The following is a 21,468-nucleotide window of genomic DNA, read 5'->3' on the forward strand; positions in this document are numbered from 1 at the left end:
CTCCAAACAAGCTTTGATCACACAAGCTAGAAAATAAAGCAGAAATAGCCCACTCACTCCTTTCAGCTTGCTCCTGCATTCAATACAATTATGACTGTCGGTCTCAATATCCCATTTTCCAGTCCATCCCCATATTCCTTGATGTTTTTTGGGCCTAGAAGTTATCCATTTCCTCAAATATATTCAATAACTTATCTCCAGAGCATTCTGTAATGGAAAATTCCACGGGTCAAAGACCCTCTGAGTGGAAGAACTCATCATTCTTAATCCTACATGTCATTTCCCTAATGCTGGAACAATTGCTCTCTGTTCTGTTCCTCCTCTGTGCATCATTTGCTATGAAGTATTGTTTAATTATATTTCTATGAAAACTTTTGATTTGTTTCATGAAAGGCAATATATAAACATAAGAAGTCATATGATGCAAACAGCTTACTATAACAAGATCAAGCCCAATATTTGTCCTTTAGATATTGCAAAGAATGACTTTCTTCCCTTTCTACTCTTTAAAAAAAAATCATAGGGTGGCAAGCTCAGGAGCATAAAACATAGCCTTGATTTTTAATATTAAGAACAATTTACTTGTAGTTGAGGAAGAAAAAGAATAGTCAATGCAGAATTATTAATGCAGAGTTTTAGCAGAGGGAGAAGGATAGGACATACTCAAGATTCAAGATAACAAATCATAATGGCAGCATAGTCCACCCTGAGAGGAAGGTAATTGCACAGATGAGCTTTTTTAAGACAAAAACTAGTACAGTCAGCCCTCCTTATTCGCAGATTCCGCATGCGTGGATTCAACCATCCGTGGATGGGGAAAACCCGGAAGTTCTCTCTCCAGCTCTCATTGTTTGAGCATGTCCAGACTACTTTTTCTTGTCATTATTCCCTAAACAATACAGTGTAACAACTATTTACATAACACTTACATTGTATTAGGTATTATAAGTAATCTAGAAATGACTTAAAAGTACAGGCAGACCTCGGGTTATGAATGAGTTCCGTTCCTGAGTCTGTCTTTAAGTCAGATTTGAAGTCGGAACAGGTACATCCAGTATTATTTAGCATCAGTTAGTCAAAGGTTTTTCTTAGTTTATAGTACATATTTTACCTTCCTATGCATATAAAACACTTAAGAAACATACGTATTTCAAAAATTAATCAGGGCAGGGCCTTTTCAAATGCTCCATTAAAATTGTTCCGATCGTTGATCGACTGTAGCTTAATGCTTTTCCAATGACCCATGGCGTTTCACCTCTTTCTTTCTTTTTCAATCTTTTTATTGAATTTCATATATAAAGAAAACATAACATAATAATGAATAGGTTATAAGTCCAATAGACTTGAGATTGCATTGATAATAAGATAACAATATCCTATTAAATATCAACAACAACAAAAAATAGTATATTAATCAATCAAGTCTATAATAATTATATATGAAAAAAATAAAAATAATCATCAAAAGAAGAAGAAAAAAAAATTAAAAATACAAGAAAAAATATATATTGAAAAAAAAACACTAAACTAAACTAACATTGTCAATAATAACAGTTTATATGTATATGATAGTATCAAAAACTCCGGAACTCTATACCTGAACAAGAATAAACAGAGAGAAGGTCTGGAAAAGGTCAAATTAATTCATATGAAAATGTCGAATGAACGATCCCCAAGTTTCTTCAAATTTAATTGATGAGTCAAAAATAGTGCTTCTAATTTTTTCCAAGCTCAGATAAGAAATAGTTTGAGAGAACCACTGAAACGTGGTAGGAGGATTTACTTCTATCCAATTTTGTAATATAGACCTTCTGGCCATTAATGTTACAAAAGCAATCATTCGTCTAATTGAAGGGGAAAACGGATTACCATCCTCATTTGGTATACCAAAAATTGCAGTAATAAAATGAGGTGGTAAATCGATATTCCAAATTGAGGAAATGGTAGCAAATATGTCCTTCCAATAGTTATGTAAAGTGGGACATGACCAAAACATATGGGTCAATGAAGCCACATCTGAATGACATCTGTCACATTGAGGGTTAATATGAGAATAGAATCGAGCAAGCTTATCTTTAGACATATGAGCTCTATGTACAATTTTAAATTGTATTGAAGCATGTTTAGCACATATAGAAGAAGAATTAACCATTTGTAAAATTTTTACCCATTTTTCTGTTGATATATTGTATTGAAGTTCTTTTTCCCATTCTTGTTTAATTCTACCTGATATTTCTGGTTGTATCTTCATAATCATATTATAAATAAAAGCCACTAATCCCTTCTGACAAGGATTTAAGGTAAAAATCAAATCTGAGAAATCCATTGAAGTTGAATTGGGGAAAGATGGTAGAACTTTATGTAAAAAATTTCTGATTTGTAAATATCTAAAAAAATTAGATTTAGGTAACTTAAATTTGTTGGAAAGTTGGTCGAAAGACATCAAATTACCTTCAAAAACAAGATCACGAAAACATTTTATACCTTTCCTTTTCCATATGCTAAAAGCTTGATCTGTCAAAGAAGGTTTGAAAAAAAAAATTAAGTAAGATAAGGCTATCAAGAACAAAGTTTTTCAGAGTAAAAAACTTACGAAATTGAAACCAAATTCGTAATGTATGTTTGACAACAGGATTAGATATCTGTTTATTGAATTTAACTAAATCAGTAGGAAGAGAAGAACCAAGAACGGAGAATAGAGAATATCCCTGTACCTCATTGCATTCTAAATTTACCCACTGTGGGCACAATGGTGAATCCAAATCTAATTTCCAATAAATTAAGTTACGAATATTATTCGCCCAATAGTAAAATCTAAAGTTAGGTAAAGCTAAACCACCATCTTTTTTAGATTTTTGTAATTGCCTTTTACTTAACCTGGGGTTTTTATTTTGCCACACAAATGAAGAAATTTTTGAATCAATATTATCAAAAAAAGATTTAGGAATAAAAATTGGTAAAGCTTGAAATAAATATAAAAATTTTGGTAAAATCATCATTTTAATAGCATTAATCCGACCAACTAATGATAAGGATAGGGGAGACCATCTTGTAGTAAGTTGTTGAATTTGATGGAGCATAGGTAAAAAGTTCAGTCTAAATAAATCTTTATGTTTCTTGGTAATTTTTATACCTAAATAGATAAAGTTATCAGTAACAACTTTAAATGGTATCCTATCATTCAATAAAGTTTGCGCGTTTAAAGGGAATAAATCACTCTTATCCAAGTTTAGTTTATAACCAGAAAAACTACCAAATTGAGCCAACAAGGATAAAATAGCGGGAATAGACCTGTCAGGATCAGAAATATATAACAACAAGTCATCAGCATAAAGTGATAACTTGTATAACTTCTCATTACGGGTATTACCAAAAATATTAGGAGATTCACGAATAGCAATGGCTAAAGGTTCTAATGCGATATTAAATAATAAAGGATTTAAGGGACAACCTTGTCTCGTACCACGAGATAATTGAAAAAAAGAGGATCTGTAATTATTTGTAAGAACAGAAGCAACAGGTTTATAATATATTAGTTTGATCCATGATATAAAATTAGGACTAAAATTAAATAAGTATGTCCATTCAACTCTATCAAAAGCTTTTTCAGCATGTAATGAAATAACACATTCTGGGATTATGGGTGATGAAGTATAAATTATATTAATCAATTTTCTAACATTAAAAAAGGAATACCGATTCCTAATAAAACCAGTTTGGTCTTCTGAAATAATCTGTGATAGTACCTTTTCTAACCTAATGGCTAAAATTTTTGTAAGAATCTTAGAGTCTACATTTAATAGTGATATATGGCGATAAGATGCACATAAAGTAGGATCCTTATCTTTTTTAAGAATTAGAGAGATAGTAGCTTCATAAAAAGATTGAGGTAATCTCTTCTTAGCAAATGCATCATTAAAGATTTCACATAACCAAGGGGAAAGCAAAGAAGAAAAAGTTTTAAAAAATTCTATAATATGACCATCAGGACCAGGAGCTTTCCCTGAATTCATTAATGAGATAGCCTCACCTATTTCGGCCATAGAGATAGGAGCATCGAACAAGCTACGATCTTCATCTGTCAGTTTGGGAATATTCAAATTGTTAAAAAAATTATCCATCATGGACAGATCGCCATCAAATTCTGATTGATATAAAGATTTATAAAAATCTTGAAAAGTGTTATTGATTTCTTTATGATCAGTAGTTAGATTACCGTCTTGTTTACGAATTTTAATAATTTGTCGCTTAGTCGAAATAGCTTTTAATTGATTAGCTAACAGTTTACCAGTTCGATCACTATGGATATAAAATTGGTCCTAATTAATTGATTCTCAATTGAAGAAGATAATAATAAGCTATGCTCCATTTGAAGCTCAACTCTCTTCTTATAAAGTTCTTTCGTAGGAGTCACGGAATAAATCTTATCAATTTCTTTAATTTTATCCACTAATAAAGCAATATCTAAATATCTTTGTTTTCTTTTACCAACGGAATATGAGATAATTTGTCCACGGATAAAAGCCTTAAAAGAGTCCCAAAGTATTCCTCTGTCAATCTCTTCAGTATAGTTTGTTGAGAAAAACAAGTCAATTTGCTGTTTTATGTAGGTGATAAATTCTGGGTCTTGAAGCAAAGTAGAGTTAAGTCTCCAAGATCTAGTATTATTGGAAAAGTCCGAAATCTTGATAGATAACTTCAAAGGTGCATGATCTGAAATAGTAATAGAATCATATTTACAATCAGTAACATTCGTTAATAAACGATGGTCAATAAGGAAATAATCAATTCTAGAATAACTGTGATATACTTGTGAAAAAAATGAAAATTCTTTATCTTTAGGGTTCAAAAACCACCATATTTCAGTAATTCCCGAATCAACCATAAAAGAATTAATAAGTAAGGCTGATCTATTCAGATAGGTTTAGATCTATCCATCAAAGGATTCAGACAACAATTGAAATCTCCACCCATTATCAACATATATTCATTTAGATTAGGAAGGGAAGTAAATAAACGTTTTTAAAAATTCAGGGCAGTCAAAGTTTGGAGCATAAATATTAACTAGTACCACTTTTCGATTAAAAAGTGAACCAGTTATCAACAAAAATCTGCCCTGTGGATCAGAAATAATTTCATGATGTGTAAACGAAATTGAGGGGTCTATAAAAATAGACACACCCCTAATTTTGGCGGTACAATTCGAATGAAATTGTTGATCCTTCCAGAACCTAAAAAAACGTTGATTATCCTCCCTCCTAATAATGGTCTCCTGTGCAAAAATAATATTAGGGTTTAGTCTATGGAATACTTTAAATATTTTTTTACGTTTAATTGGATGATTTAAACCATTAGTATTCCAAGAGATAAAGTTAATAGACTTATCCATCATGCCAATATTAGTTGTGTATATCATAAAAGGTTAAAAAGACACATAACCCATAATTCAGGAAGAAGGAAAAATGATTCAGGAGCAACCGGAGAACATGACACCTCAACAATATTAATAATTTAAAGTCGGCCCATAAACTAAAAGCAAAAAAATAAAAAGCAAAAGCGTGAAAAAAGATCCCTACCCCCTCCCCCAACCCCACGAGAAAAAGCCAAGTGGCAGGCGCACAAACTAATACTAATATTACCCCCATTTCAAGATGGCAACTTCATGAAAAGAAAGAAAAGAGAAACTATATAACACCCAGAAATAAATACAGGGTTGTAAAAAGAAAGTATATATATCAATCAAAATGAAAAAATAATATAAAAAAGCAAAAAATCATTAATAAAAAAAGATAACCATTGAAATTTAAAGTAGTGTAATATGCCTTTAAAAAAAGATTCCATATTCAAATATAAGAAAATGACGTTTCAAAAACAGAGACTTATGGGAAGAAGAAACGACATTTTGAAAGGACCATATTACAGAATATAAATGTAAATTCGCCAATCTTTTTTTTAAAAAAAAGGTCATCAAAATAAGATTAAAAAAGGATTCAATAACCACTACAATATATATAAAAAAAGGTCCAAAAATTCAAGACATTCATCCCATTCTCAAATACAGGCAAATAAACACTTACGGAAAGCAAAGTCTTATGGGAAAAAGAAACGACACCTTAAAAAATAAATCATTATTACAAAATCTTAACGTGTATATCTAATCCAGAGGGAAAAAACAATTAAAAAAAAACATTATAGTAAAATTAAAAGAGCATCTGTAAATCATGATAATAAAAAAAAACCAGGTCTACAGACCAAAGTAAAAAGCTATACCGCAGCTTCATAAGTTAAAGCCTAAAAGCGGAATGGCGTCTTCTCTCCAAAAATTCTTCAACATAACACATAGTTCAACTTGTACTAGAAGACCGATATTCTTCAACGAATTTCTTCGCTTCTTCTGGAGTATTAAAGAAGCGCTGACTGTCATCACTCAATGTAATTCTGAGATTCGCTGGGTATCTTAAAGCTTGTTTAAGTCCAATCGAATGAATCTCTGCCATCACTGGTTTAAAAGCGATTCTCGCCCTCATCACCTCGAATGAATAATCCTCAACAATACGAAACTTGTTGTTTCTGTGAGAAATCATACCTTTCTGACGAGCTAATCGAATTAAAAGCTCTTTCTCCCAAGGATAATGGAGACAGACAATCACAGCTCGTGGCTTGTCTCTCGCAGCCGAAAATCTCGGAACTCTGTGGGCACGGTCAATAGTAGGTTTAACCCGCAAAGCGTCCTTGCCAAAAATTTCCCACGATAAGTTAGAGAAATATTCAGTTAAGTCACCAGACTCAACATTTTCGGGAAATCCAATAATACGCAAGTTCTGTCTGCGAGATCAGTTTTCAAGATCGGTGATTTTCAACTTATTCTGCTCCACTATTTTAGCGGTCAATCGTACCTTCTCCTCCAAAGTTTCGATTGTGCGTATTCTTTCACAAATTATCTTGTCAAGAGCCACAAACTTTTCTTCATGCCGTTTAATATCTGCTGCCAGCGATTGAAGCTTGGTATCAAATGATCTAACGACTTCTTCAAGCTCAGACATTTTCGCAGTAAGTTTATTTTCCAGACTTGCAAGTTTAGTATCCAGTTTAATATCCAGAAGACTGGAGATTGCATCGAGAGATATAGGGTCTTTAGACGATTTCTTAGGTACAGACATTTTAAGTTTGAATAAATTAAATCAAGTATTATTTTTAAAAAGAAATAAATCGTAAATATCAACTCATGTAGTTAGGTACGAAAAGATTTGATTAAAGGGTGATTATAGCTTAAAAAATGAAGAGCGCCTAAAAGGCAGATGTCTACGTCGCCATCTTGAAACTCCACCCCCGCGTTTCACCTCTTTCTGATGGCTTTATTACTTCCACCTTATTTTCAATCGTGATCGCGATTATTTTCATGAGCAGAAACACTGTGGATTCAGAGTGGCACCGCCGGGTCCTAATGTCCACTGCACTGAGGCATGTTAAATAAAGTCCGGGGTTCCGCTGGGTCCTAAAGACCACTGCACTGAGACAGGTTAAATAAGGGACTTGAGCATCCGCTTTTTTTGGTATTCGCGGGGGGGTTCGGAACCAATCCCCCGCAGATAAGGAGGGCTGACTGTAATGATTCAGTAACAGTGTTCTCCCCTTTCCCAGAAAGGAGAAATACTCTTGGTATTTTTAAAACATTGAGTATTTAGTACAGGAAAGTGCTAATGCTGGTGAATGTTGTATCCCTACAAACATGAATTTGTTGATTACCCGTTTATCAATCAAAATGCTTGCCATTTCAGTGGCTGAGATAACTGAAAAAATGGACACAGTAAATTAGCAGAGAAAAAAATTGAATGTCTCTGGAACTAAATAATTTTCTGACCATCTGAGATGAATATGTTGTTTGTACTGGTTTTGGCTCTTTCTCGGAGAGGAAATTGTAAGACTGTACGATGTATGAAATGCCTTCCAATTCATAAAGCCCAAATAGCAATATGAATTCCCACTGGAAAGAGCGAGAATTCTAATTTCATTTTTTTAACATCTAGATATGCTTGTATGCACTAAACCCCTTGCTGAAGTTGGCATGAACAGGAAAAATGCAGTCACATTGGAAAAGACATAAAGAAAACCAGCAAAGTGCATGCCAAACTTAAAAGGGAATTGCTAAGTGGAAACATCAGACAAGTTTTGAGCTTGGCAGAAGGCCCTGGTATGGGCATTTTGGGAGGGGGGGTGGAAAAGGAACGTTTGTGTGCAGGGAGGGAAGGAGCTTTGCAATTGCCATGTCTGTTGCCAACAGTTCACCTCCACCCAACCCATTGCCCATCCACCATCCCTTCATTATTCAAGCATATTGATTTTCCATTGTTGCCAACTCTCCATCTTCCCATTCTCAACTCTAAGCTGCTGGTCTCCTAATTTTTTTTTTCTACCCCATCACCGTCCAAGTGGAAGTATAAAAAAGAGACAATTAATTTGTGACTGATACTGGTGGTTTTAGGAAGGTTGTAGCAGAGTCCTTTCACATCCATATAAAACACAAGCAAAGATAGTTGGGACCATACATTTTGAATTTTAACACAGAACCTGAATGGTACTAAAATTTTAGCTTGTATCAGGAGTATTATTTAGCCATTGAGTTTTTCCTTGTGTATTTGAGAAAATTTGCTTGGTTGCACAAGTAAGCTATTTGCACTTCCCTGAAAATATTCCCACCATTCACTTTTAAAAATATAAAAATAGAATGAAGGTTCTTAGGACTTGTGTTGTGTTTTCCTTCAAGGTATCTTTGCTGGAATACAGAAAACGTCAGCAAGAAGCAAGGGAAAGCAGCTCCAAGTCAGACAGCCTCAGCTCAGATCCTTCCAAAGCACCCAGCAATATGGGCACTCCAACCAGACGAGGTAGCGACGGCACTTGTACACAATCGGCAACCAATGGTGATTCCACTGCAACATCGAGGTCATCCCATAGATCGTCATCACCCCCAAGCGGTTTCTCATCACCAGTACACCCTTCAGTACCTCAGATAGAGGAGGTCAGTCCTACGGATCCTGGTAGCAACAAGAATACAACTCTGTCTGCTGCAGCTAGCAGTAAAAGTAGGAACAGCATGAGCACGAGATGGTGAGTATATTAATCAATTGGTCAAGAATTTTATCAGAGGAAAAGAATAAAGATTGTATTTTAAATAGCTGAATTGAAATCTGTGTGATGCTGGGTTTTTACCTCGTGTTGGAGTCTGTCATTTTCTGATTGTGAGCACATGGTAATGGAAACCATATTTCCATTAAATTACTATTCTAATTCTATTCACAATTTCCCTAAATTGCTTATTTAACTCCATTGTTCTCCCATATTTTCTTGAAGGCATTAATTCAGCATCGTTGAGTTTTCTTTTCCTTAGTCATATACTGTGAGGCCTTATAATGCCTAAATTTTAATACTATTTGGCCTCAGAAAATTAGCTTGTCACAAACTTGGAACCTCTTGAATTGTGGCTAGAGTACACATCATATAATATCTGGCTGCTGTTCTAGTACTTGGTCTTTGTCTGTAATGCAGGAGATAAAGAGTGAAGCACAGCTGGGTTGAAGCTTAAAGTTCAAAATACTTAAATTATTAAAGTACATGTATGAAACGCTACATTGAGATTAACTTCCTTGTGGGCGTTCACAATAATACAAAGTAACACAGAGTAGATGAAAAAACACACAACAAAAATGGACAAGCAACCAATGTACAAAAGACAAACTGTTCAAATAAAAAAAGAGAAAAAAACAAAATAATAATATAAATAAGCAATAAATATCAAGAATTAGAGTTGTACTGTCCTTGAAAGTGAGTCCATAGGTTTTGGAAACATTTCAGTGTTGGGGTGAGTGAGTTATCCCCTCTGGTTCAAAAACTTGTTGGTTATGGGGAAATAACTGTTCCTGAACCTGGTGTTATGGAGTCTGAGGTTCCTGTGCCATCTCCCTGATGGCACTAACGAGAACAGAGCATAGCCTGGAAGGTTGGGGACCTTGAAGATGAGTGCTGGTTTCCTGCATCTGCACTCTTTGTAAGTGTGCTCAGTGTTGAGAAGGGCTGTAGCCATGATGGACTGAGCTATATCCACTACTTTTTGTAGGTATTTCCATTCAAGGGCCTTGGTGTTTCCATACAAGGCCATGATTCAACCAGTCAGTATGCACTCCATGGATCTGCAGAAGCTTAGCAAAATCTTAGATGATATGCTGGATGTTCGCAATATTCTAAGAAAGTGGAGTTGTTGCTGTGCCTTCTTTGTAATGGAAGTTATATGCTGGAACCAGGACAGATCCTTTGAAATGAAAATGCTGTGCAACTTAAAGTTGCTAATACTCTGATGAGGACCAACTCATGGACCTCTGGTTTCCTCCTCCTGCAGTCAATAATCAGCTTCATCTTGCTGACATTTAGGGATTGCTGTTGTAGCACCATTCAGCCAGACTTTCAATCTCCTTCTTATATGCTGAATCATCACCATCTTTGGTTCGGCCATCAACAGTGGCGTCATCAGCGAGCTTCAATATTGCATTTGAGTTGTACTTGGCATCACACAAGTATAAAGCAAGTAGAGCAGAAGACGAAGCACACAGCCTTGTGGTGCACCTGTGCTGATGGTAATTGTGGAACAAGTTGTTGCCTATCTGAATCAGTAAGTGAAGAAATCGAGGATCCGGTTGCAAAAGGAGGTATTGGGAGTTAGCTCTTGGAGCTTATTTAGTAGTTTTGAGATGATAATTGTTTAATGCAGAGCTGTAGTGGATGAAGAGCATCCTGATGTATGCATCTTCACTGTTGAGATATTCCAAGGTTGAGTGAAGAGCTAATGAGCTGTTGATCTTTTGTGATGGGTGGCAAATTGGAGCGGATCGCAGTTGCTCCTCAAGCAGGCATACTTAGCAAATCTATAGATCAGTTACTGTAAACACAGTGTCAATGCAAATATAAATAAATAGCAATAGATAATGAGCATGAAATAACAATATAAGAGTCCCTAAATGAGTGTAGCTTTTGTTCTTCAGCCTGATAGTTGAGGGGTAGTAACTGTTTTTGAACCTGGTGGCGCAAGTCCTGAGACACTTGTACCTTCCACCTGATGGCAGTAGCGAGAAAAGAGCTTGTCCTGGATAGTGAAGATCTTTGATGGTTGATGTTGCTTTTCTATGGCAACGTTTCATGTAGATGTACTCAATGGTTTGGAGGGTATTCCTAGTGATGTTCTGGGTGGAATTCACTATCTTTTGTAGGATTTTCCATTCAAAGGTAATGCAATGCAGCCGGTCAGCAACCTTCCCACACACATCTCTGTAGATATAAACCTCTATAGGTTTGCCAGGATTTTCAACGACATGCCAAATCTCCACAAACTCCTGAGGAAGTCAAGGTGCTTTCTTTGCAATGATATTTATGTGATGGGCCCAGGACAGGTCCTCTGAAATAGTGACACCCAGGAACTTAAAGTTACTGACCTCCACTTCTGATTCTCAGATCTCCACAAACCTGGCCACAAAACCATCAGTTCTCTCATCCAAATCATTAATATGTAACGTGAAAAGAAGTGGTCTCAATACCGATCTATAAGAAAGACCATTCATCAGTGGAAACTGACCCGAAAAGGCCCCCCTTTATTCCCACTCTGCCTCCTTTTAGTCAGTCAATCATCTATCCATGCTAGTATATTTTCTGTAATATCAAGGGCTCTTGTTGAGCAAATATATGGCACTTTGTCAAAGGACTTGTGAAAATCCAAGTAAACAGCACCCACTGACTCTCCTTTGTCTATCTTGCCTATTTTTCCTCAAAGAATTCCAATAGATTGTCATGCAATTTGCCCGAAAGGAAACCACGCTGACTTTGGCCTACATTCTCATGTGCCTCCATGCACCCTGAAACCTCATAGTTAATAATGAACTGCAACATCTTCCTAACCACTGAAGTTGGGCTAACCAGCCTGTAATATCCTTTCTTCTGCCACCCTCAAAAAGTGAAGTGACATTTGCGATTTTCCAGTCCTACAGACCCATTCCAGAATCTAGTGATTCTTGAAAGATCATTACAAAGCCTCTATAATCTCTTCAGCTACTTCTTTCAGAACCCTGGGGTGTAGTTCATCTGGTCCAGGTGACTTATCTACCTTAAGATCTTACAGCTTCCCAACCACATTCTGCTTGGTAATAGCAACTTCATACGTTTCTGCTCCCTGACACACTGGAATTTCTGCCAGTGTCTTCCACAGTGAAGTTTGATGCAAAATAGTTCTCAAGTTCATCTGCCATTTATTTAACCCCATTACTACCTCTCCAACATTATTTTCCAGCAGTCCGATATCCATTCATGCCTCCCCTTTACTATTTACTCTTTGAATATCTGAAGTGGAGAGCTATGTGCAAGGGAAAGGTTAGATTGATCTTGAAATAGCTTAAAGGATTGGCTGACGGGTCTGTAGTATTCTATGTTCTATGAAATACATTTATAACTTTTATTTTTCCCCCACTGATTTTATACAGCACTAATCATCAGTGACATTACAAAGCTGCACTCTTTATAGTGAGTTTGAAAAAGATGAACAATATCTTCTAAGAGTGAGGCTTCAGTATCTACTTTTTGAAGCCAAATTTTAGATTATTAAGGCCTAAAGATTGGTTACTCCATTTAAGTAACAACAGGGGAAGCAAATGCAAGCAGAGGATCAAGCTCTTTATCAGAAGGGACAGATAAACAAAGTAGTTACATAGGAAAGATGCATTTTTTTAATGTGATTGTGTGTTTATTTCAGGATGGTTCCTACATCAGTAGAACGATTGCGAGAAGATCGGGGAATGTTGGAACGTGTTCTTCGGAGAGTGGAAATCGGAAGTATGAAACGAACAGGAGATGAGCGAAGCACATTGGACCGTGTTCTGAGAAGAATAGAAACCAGTTCAGTGGACTCAGTTAGGGACAAAGATGCGGGTATGAAATTATGAACTCGTTTGGAGCTGATTCTTTAGTGTTGTCTGAAACTTGTGTGTTCTTTTGAGCATTTTTCCACTGCTAAGTTATCGTCAGTCATTAAAGAAATACACAATGCAACTTCAGTAGATGCACCTCCTATATTGTAGTTTTGATTGTTGTCCAAGATCAAAATTTAACTAGATGTTAGTTTCATTTATGATCTGGCTGGTAAAAATTTCCCTTGATATCTGCACTATATCAAGGTTATAACTGATTAAAATATCTTTGGCTCCTAATGTCATTGTCAGATTGTTGACATAGATCAGATATTGAATGTGCTGGTCCCCCAGTTAGCACTAATCCATGGAATACAAATTGAGTGTAATGCTCTTGATCTTCCGGTCCAGCCACTCAGTTGAACTCGTTAGTGTAAAGAAATCTCCAAGCTTTGGAGAACTGAAGAGAAATGGAGAAATGGAACAGCTTGCATCACATCCTGCAGAAGGTTATGTGAGAGGTTGTAGGATCGGAACAGTACACACGGGGCAATTTTACTGCCAGTCCCAGCAAAAGACATGTTCTCTGTATAGTTATGATACAGTCTTGGATTCCATATCTCTGCACACCCAGCTCAACCAGCACCAACTGTCAAAGGCAGTCTTTACTGTGTCATGGAGCAATTCAGTGCCTGATTCACAACCCTAGTGCTGTAAGTAACAGACGTTTCAATAATTGTGATGCTATACTCATCCCTTTTAGCGCTGATTCCTTTTGTGCCATGTTCCAGGAATGTCTCCTGAATGCTAAATGAAGAATCACAACTATCATTACTCTGCAAAGTAATTCACATCAATTCCCCTTAGAATCATGTAATTAATCCTGTCTTGCATACTTTCCAATTCAAAAGTTCAAAAGTAAATTTATTATCATAGTATATCAGATACTGCTCTCTGATTCATTTCCTTACAGGCATTCACATTAAATACAAAGAAACACAATAGAATCAATAGAAAACTACATATACAACTGGTGAGAACCAAGTGTTTCCTCTGGGTGCTCTGGTTTCCTCCCACAGTCCAAAGACCTACTGGTTAATAGGTTAATTGTGATTAGGCTAGGGTTAAATCACTGTTTGCTCTGTGGCACAGCTGGAAGGGCGTATTCCATGTTGTAGCTCATTAAATAGATAGATAGATAAATAAGAAGAGTTTTTTAGCAACTCTGGTTCAGGGGCCTGATGGTTGAAGGATAATAACTCTTCCTGAACTTGATGGTGTGGGTATTGGGGCTCCTGTTTCTTCCTGATGGCTGCAGTGAGAAAAAACTCTGGCCTGGATAGTGCAGATCCTTGATGATGGATGCTGCTTTCCTGCGACAGCGCTCCATGTCGATGTGCTGTGTGGTGGGAAGGGCCTTACCCGTGATGGACTGGGCTGTATCCATTATTTGTAGGCATTTAGCACTGTTGCCTTTAAAATCCATGTACATTTACCATATTGCTAATTTATTTGAATTCTAGATAAACAACTCCAGAAGGTCATGCTAAGTGAAAGGGGCAATGTATCAAACCTGGTGTTTTTGTGCACCATCTTTAAGGCCTTAACTGCAGATCAGAAAACTCACTGCACAGCATTAATCAGCTCACTTTTCCATAAAAGATTAACAGCGACTGGTAGAGAGGTGATGCAAAGTGAAGATTAATGTTAAATACTGTTTCATAATGTCAGTGATAGAACTTATGGATAGCTTCTTCAAAGGCTTAGCATCTGGCATTGCAGCACATTCAAAAGGCATAAGCTACATGTGGCAATCTGAAGATAATGCATGCACCACCACCTCACCAACCAACCACTTCAGAAGGGATCATTTTAGCATAGTATCCAAAGCACTAGAAAAGAAAGTGATGATTGTAATGATGTTTGGGTAGAAAAGTTTTGGTTGCAGTTCGTGTTTAATTCATATAATGTTGGGGCAGGTGGTACTTTCCTTTTGCTACCAGTGACATCTCTTTTAATGCTACGTTTTCAGATTCCACAGATGGTGAAGGATCAGAGACACATGGCCTTGTACGCAGCAAAAATTCCCCAATTCACAGTCCACAGAGATATGGTCACAGTCCTTCCAGATATAATCATCAGGTGAGGAAGCCTTCCTACACAAAGCTAATTCTGTCAGATTATTATTGAGCAAAGCTACAGAGAATCTTTGTTTTTCCTGTCTTGGTCTCACTCTTCTTCTTTCTGTATCCCTTATTACCTACTCCAGATAGCTGAAACCCATATAGGTAGAGTTTACCAATAACCCATTTGTTGACCACATTGAAATTCCCATTATTTCTGGCTCTGTGCGAAGTCCTCCTCTCCTTTGAACTTGGGTAGTTCCTTGCTTTGTATCCTGGTCATTTTCAGCAAAGTCCAGTTTGCTATTGATCATTGTATACAGTTGAAGAGAAGCCCTTGATACTGTGAAACTACAGTAATTGACACTTGCTGCACTTATAACCAGCATTTAGTGATCTTCCAGTACCTGCTTCACACTCCCAACAGTATTCTTGGATGATAATTTTCATAAGTGTATCCAAGTACAGTGGATTCCAGTTAATTTGGACATAATTGGACCAATACATCTTTGGCCAGTTAGCCAAAGTTTCATGAAAATAGTTAAGGTATCAAAAGACAAACTACTACTCTTGAAACTGAATAACAAATTACAGTGGCATGCAGAAGTTTGGGCACCCCTGTGTGAAATAGCTAAGTGAGTAAAAGGTGACCTAAAGGCAGATCAAAAAGCAAAGGGCTCAAGGGACAACCTTGTCTAGTTCCACGGTGAAGTTTAAATGCTTTGGAATTCTGAGAGTTAGTAAGAACCCGAACAGAGGGAGATAAATAAAGTAATATAATCCATTGAAAAAGATTGGGCCCAAAATTAAATTTTTCTAAGGTTTAAAGTAATTCCATTCAACCCAATCGAAGGCTTTTTCAGCATCTAAGGATATCACACATTCAGATATCTCTTTAGAAGGAGAGTACATTTAATAAGTGATGAATATTAAAATGGGAATATCAATTTTTAATAAATCCAGTCTGATCGTCAGAGATAATAGATGGTAAAATATTTTCAATCTTACAAGCCAGAACCTTGGATGGGATTTTAGTGTCAACATTAAGTAAGGAAATTGATCTATATGACATACATTCAGTTGGGTTCTTATTCTTTTTAAGAATAAGTGAAATAGAAGCTGCTTAAAAAGATTGTGGCAACCAACCCAACTTAAAGGAGTCCGAAAGGACTAAATATAAATGAGGTATAAGCAATGAGGAAAAAGTCTTATAAAATTCTCCAGAAAAACCGTCGGGACCCCAGACCTTCCCCGAGTGCAATGAACATATAACCTCGGCAATTTCCTCATAAGAGATAAGTTGATCCAACTGTTTTCGGTTATCATCAGAAAGTGTAGGGATATTTAATTGATCTAAGAAATTATTCATTACAGTATTATCTTTAGGAGAATTAGAACTATGAAGTTTAGAGTAAAATTCTCTAAAGCTAGCATTTATTTCTAAATGGTTAGTTGTCTATTTCAACTTCATCAGTTAAAATCTAAACAATCCTGCTGCATTTTGGAAACAAGTCCTGTGGACTGATGAAGTTAAAATAGAATTTTTTGGCAGCAATGAGCAAAGCTATGTTTGGAGAAAAAAGGGTGCAGAATTTCATGAAAAGAACACCTCTCCAACTGTTAAGCACGGGGTGGATCGATCATGCTTTGGGCTTGTGTTGCAGCCAATGGCATGGGGAACATTTCACTGGTAGGGGGAAGAATGAATTCAGTTAAATACCAGCAAATTCTGGAGGCAAACATCACACCGTCTGTAAAAAAAAAAGCTGAAGATGAAAAGAGGATGGCTTCTACAACAGGATAATGATCCTAAACACCTCAAAATCGACAGTGGACTACCTTAAGAGGCGCAAGCTGAAGGTTTTGCCATGGCCCTCACAGTCCCCCGACCTAAACATCATCGAAAATCTGTGTATAGGCCTCAAAGTGCAGTGCATGCAAGACGGCGCAAGAAACACACAGAACTAGAAGCCTTTTGCAAGGAAGAGTGGGTGAAAATCCCCCAAGCAAGAAGTGAGAGACTCTTAGCTGGCTACAAAAAGCGTTTACAAGCTGTGATGCTTGCCAGAGGGCGTTGTTACTAAGTACTGACCATGCAGGGTGCCCAAAACTTTTGCTTCAGGCCCTTTTCCTTTTTTGGTATTTTGATACTGTAAAAGACGGAAATAAAAAAGTACTCTTGCTTAAAATATTAAAGAAACCTTATGCCTTTTTGAAATCAGATCATCTTTTACTTGCTTAGCTATTCATAGTAACAGAAATTTTGACCGGGGGTGCCCAAACTTTTGTATGCCACTGTAGGTATTTAAATGACATACAGAACAAGTTAGAATGCTATCAATACTAATACAGTACTATAAAACTTTTTTTCGTTCCTAATCGTTATCAGTGGACAAATTCATCCAGTGTACAGTGGGATCAACTATAAATGAACAAAATCAACACAGACACTTACTGTAGATAATAGACTGCCTTCATATAATGCTCTCGGCAATTGCATCCTCAATTTTGATTATCAAATTCAAGATGATTATTGATAGCTTCAAAATTCTTTGTAGTTCCTGACTTGAAGTAGTGAAGTAATTTCATTTTCACTCCCAGCTGTTGCTGGTATCTCCAAGTCTGAATGATTGAAACCAAAATAAGCAAAATAGTTCCGAATTGTCTTGCTGTTTATTTCTTGCCAACTATCAGTGACAAAAATCACATTTTTTCACACACGCAACTGATGCTTTTGGAAAAACTGTTCGCTCTAAACACAGCATTGTTTAACAGCCACACAAAGAACATGCATCTGACGCTATAAGGGTTGTCCCAAATAAGTGGCTGCACCAATTAAGCGATGAGCAAATTAACCGGAATCGCTGTACTTTGTTTTGTACTGTGAGAGTGTGATGGGTTGCTTTCAACCTTGTTTTCTTTTCTGTTGACACAATTTCCTTGTACAAATAACAAAATGCCCTTGGATATGATGAATGATTGGCCACATTATGCATTTGTACACATCACATCTGTCCCCTTTGTACTTAATCTCTCCTTCACTCCAAATTATTCCAAGATTCAAGCTCTGCATTTTCAACGTTGGGAAGATCATGTGATACTTGAAAAAATGTTTGTGTTTTCTGTTTTAACATTGAAAATGTTAATAAAGGACATGGTTGGATCATTTGGATTTTCAAATGAATATGCTTTCTTTTAATTGTTTTTGAATTATGTAAGGAGTGTTTATTTTAAATGTATTTATAATAGGTGCATAATGTTTTTTGTTACATTAATTAACTTTAATCAGCTTCTACAGGCACAGTCTGATGGAGTTGTCCCGGAATCTCACATACTTCCACAGCAAAGCTTGTCTCCCTACAGAACGCACAGCTCCTCGAGTGTTTCCGTGACTGTCCCACAAGGACATATCTATCGATCTCCATCCCATGCAGTGGGGCAGAGTGGATCCCAACATCAGATAGATTCCAGCCTAACAACAGCTCCTCTCTCCACTCACTACTCAAGCCCAGTTCATTCGACATCCGTTGATACCTCTGTGGTCCAGTACGTTGGGAATTCTGGATACTACAGTGGTCAGCAGCATTCTGGGAGCGTCTTACACACAATGAGTAGCACTCAACAAAAGACTAATTCTGGGTGTACTCCTATTGCTGCTAGCCCACTACAAAGCACCACAAAAAACATAACTGACTCAACGTTTACCCCAGCTCCAAGCACCATAAACTGTACTGTTTCACAGACTGCAAGGCCATCACAATCAGGATCATGGACCTTAAGCCCAACAGGATCAGGGCAACCGCTTCACTCTGCAGCTAAGATTCCCACGGCATCAAGTTCTCAGCACTACCGAAATACTGGGATAGGCCAGTACCAACCTCCACAGGTCCAAAGTGCAAATGTAAGAACGCAATCAAGCACATATTAGACAATGGATGTAAACTTTGATCATCTGGGAGATGTTTGCATGGGTGTATAACTCGTGCCTCCGTATATGCCACCAGCATATGGAGCAAGTGAGGCGTAAGCATCTGTAAATTATGGACCTTGAGTTGGATTATTGGGCCTATGCTATCATTTACTAGAACTTCCTTCATACTGTACAAAATCCTGTACAAAAACAAAGTAAGAGTTAAGAATTGTGTACCTATTGGTAAGGTACATTTTAAGCTTATAATTCAGATAAATATTGTTTAGGCTTTTTTCCTCCAGTTTATTTTAAATAAACTAGTCATGTGCAGTAAGACTTTTTTAAAAATCAAAATGAAAGCGTTTGTAGCGTCAAAATAAAGGCATGGAGGAAAGGGTATTGATAGGGTGGGGAGAGTTTGTGTAGGCACACATTCCACGTGCCAGCTTCTCACATGTATACTGTAATATCCTGGAGTAGAAAATTTTATTTATCTAATTTTATATATAACCATTCTAGGCTAGCTATTATCTTACCCACACAGCGGAGTTTAATCCACGGTGCTGCAAAGAGTTTTTATTTTACACCTGATGCTGTGAGTTCCCTGATGTTGAGGCGCAAGAATGGAAGAAGTGTATTTCAGTGACTGTTACAATCTCAATTTTTTTTTAATTCGAATCTTAAATTCAGGTCTGTGTTCAACTGAAGGGAGAAAGTAATCTCCATTTTGAAGATGTAACGTGACAAATACATGTTTAAAAAAAGTGATGCAGTCGTGCTGCATATTGTATAATGGGAGTTTAATACTGTTCTTTTATTCAGAACACTCTGTAAATACCACAGCTACTTGTTATCCTCAGAGGATTTAGTTGCCTGACTTTGCATTATGTACATTGGTAATTTTTTTGTGTATAATTTCTCTTGTGCACCTTTTTTCCTGTATATTCTTTTTTGACAACTGCTTTCAATCTCCCATTGGGCATCTCCATGTGCAGTCTTTTAATTTTTGATGTGCGATGTGCATGAGGCGAGTTTGTTCCTGAATGTAGCTGTTGACTGAGTTGCACATCATTTGCAATCGAGATTTTAAAAAAAATTAAAAATGAAACAGTAGCCTTGCTTTCTAAACATGTACAGTCATCCCCTCCTGTGGAGTGTACAAAAATAAAACAGTTCATTTCTGCAGTTCTTTCTCCATATTTTCATTTTTGATATTTTAAGATTACCATTTAAATGTTCAATTTAAAGTCTGCTTGATCAGTGATTTTTATCTTTTGTTACAAACTCATCCTACTTGTTCTCTTAAACACAAGATTATGCAGAACTGGAAATCCAGAGCAAAACACAGACAATGCTGGAGGAGTTCAGGTCAGGCAGCATCTTATGAAAATGACTAAACAGTTGACATTTCAGACCAAGACCCTCCATCAGGACCTGGCTTCAGTTTTGTTTCCTGTATCAAATACGCTGGCTCAGGAAAAAGGAAGAATAACCTGCTACGTATACTATATTAATGCTTTTCAATGATTTTCTCTGAAATTTTCCCCCTATGCAATTATCTTCTATGGGAGCTCAGTTGAGATTAGAAACAAAAGACAATATTGATAAGAACAGTGTTCCTCGTACTCTTTTTTTTGTGCAGACCACAGTGACTGTTTTCTCCCTTGGCTTCTTGCTGATAAATCTTATACATTCTTTATACTTGTACCACGTTCTAGAATACAATTTGTAACATGGCTGCTTCTACAGATGGAGTGATTTTTTTTCTCTCTAGTTAACAAGATGGTGAGCTCTTATTTTAATAAATGAGACGTATATATCCATTGATCAGATCAATCCTTAATTTTGTAGCTATTAATTTCAGAGGTACTCTGTGTTCCTTAAATTGAATGAAAACATGCTTCTTTAACAACACCTCCCAAAACTCAGATTTTTCTCTACTGTGACGTGGTGACCCCTTCAATTGCCAGTTTCCCTGTAGATTGCACATTATCCTATGCCAGAATCCTGGAACAAGTTTGTCAAGTCGTAGTGAAAGTCACTTCCTTCCTTCCTTCATCTTGTATTGATATACCATCACCTACTACATAGAAAATAGACTACAATTGGTTAAGGCGTTTGTCTAGTGATCTGAAGGTTGTTGGTTCGAGCCTTGGCTGAGGAAGGCACTTGAGCAAGGTACTTAACCACACATTGCTCTGCGATGACACCGGTGCCAAGCTGTATGGGTCCTAAAGCCCTTCCCTTGGACAACATTGGTGGCATGGAGAGGGGAGACTTGCAGCTTGGGCAACTGCCAGTCTTCCATTAAAAAGAAACCTTGCCCAGGCTTGCACCCTGGAAACTTTCCAAGGCGCAAATCCATGGTCTATCGAGACTAACGGAGGCCTACACACACTACAAAATCTACAATCCAATAATAAATTTAAAACAAAAAAGCTCTTTAATCTTAGGATCAGTGTTTTCCAGCAGTACTTTAGTTGCCTTTTTTATT

The 21,468-nt window shown here is 36.8% G+C and overlaps 1 protein-coding gene across 14 annotated transcripts in view; it reads left to right on the forward strand.

Moving 5' to 3' along the window:
- Positions 1 to 20,159, forward strand: part of setd5 (SET domain containing 5) — a 215,040-nt gene extending 194,881 nt beyond the window's left edge. For 13 of the 14 annotated variants that reach the window (XM_059944770.1, XM_059944763.1, XM_059944761.1 and 10 more), the window contains 4 exons: positions 8,765 to 9,108; positions 12,788 to 12,963; positions 14,974 to 15,083; positions 18,354 to 20,159. In XM_059944770.1, coding sequence (XP_059800753.1) covers positions 8,765 to 9,108; positions 12,788 to 12,963; positions 14,974 to 15,083; positions 18,354 to 18,992 — 1,269 coding nt within the window. In that variant the 3' untranslated portion in view covers positions 18,993 to 20,159. The remainder of the gene's footprint in view (positions 1 to 8,764; positions 9,109 to 12,787; positions 12,964 to 14,973; positions 15,084 to 18,353) is intronic. The other variant, XM_059944772.1, reaches the window with a different exon arrangement.
- Positions 20,160 to 21,468: the final 1,309 nt, after the last annotated feature.

This window comes from Hypanus sabinus, chromosome 19 (genome assembly GCF_030144855.1).
Source record: "Hypanus sabinus isolate sHypSab1 chromosome 19, sHypSab1.hap1, whole genome shotgun sequence".
Taxonomy (NCBI): Eukaryota; Metazoa; Chordata; class Chondrichthyes; order Myliobatiformes; family Dasyatidae; genus Hypanus; species Hypanus sabinus.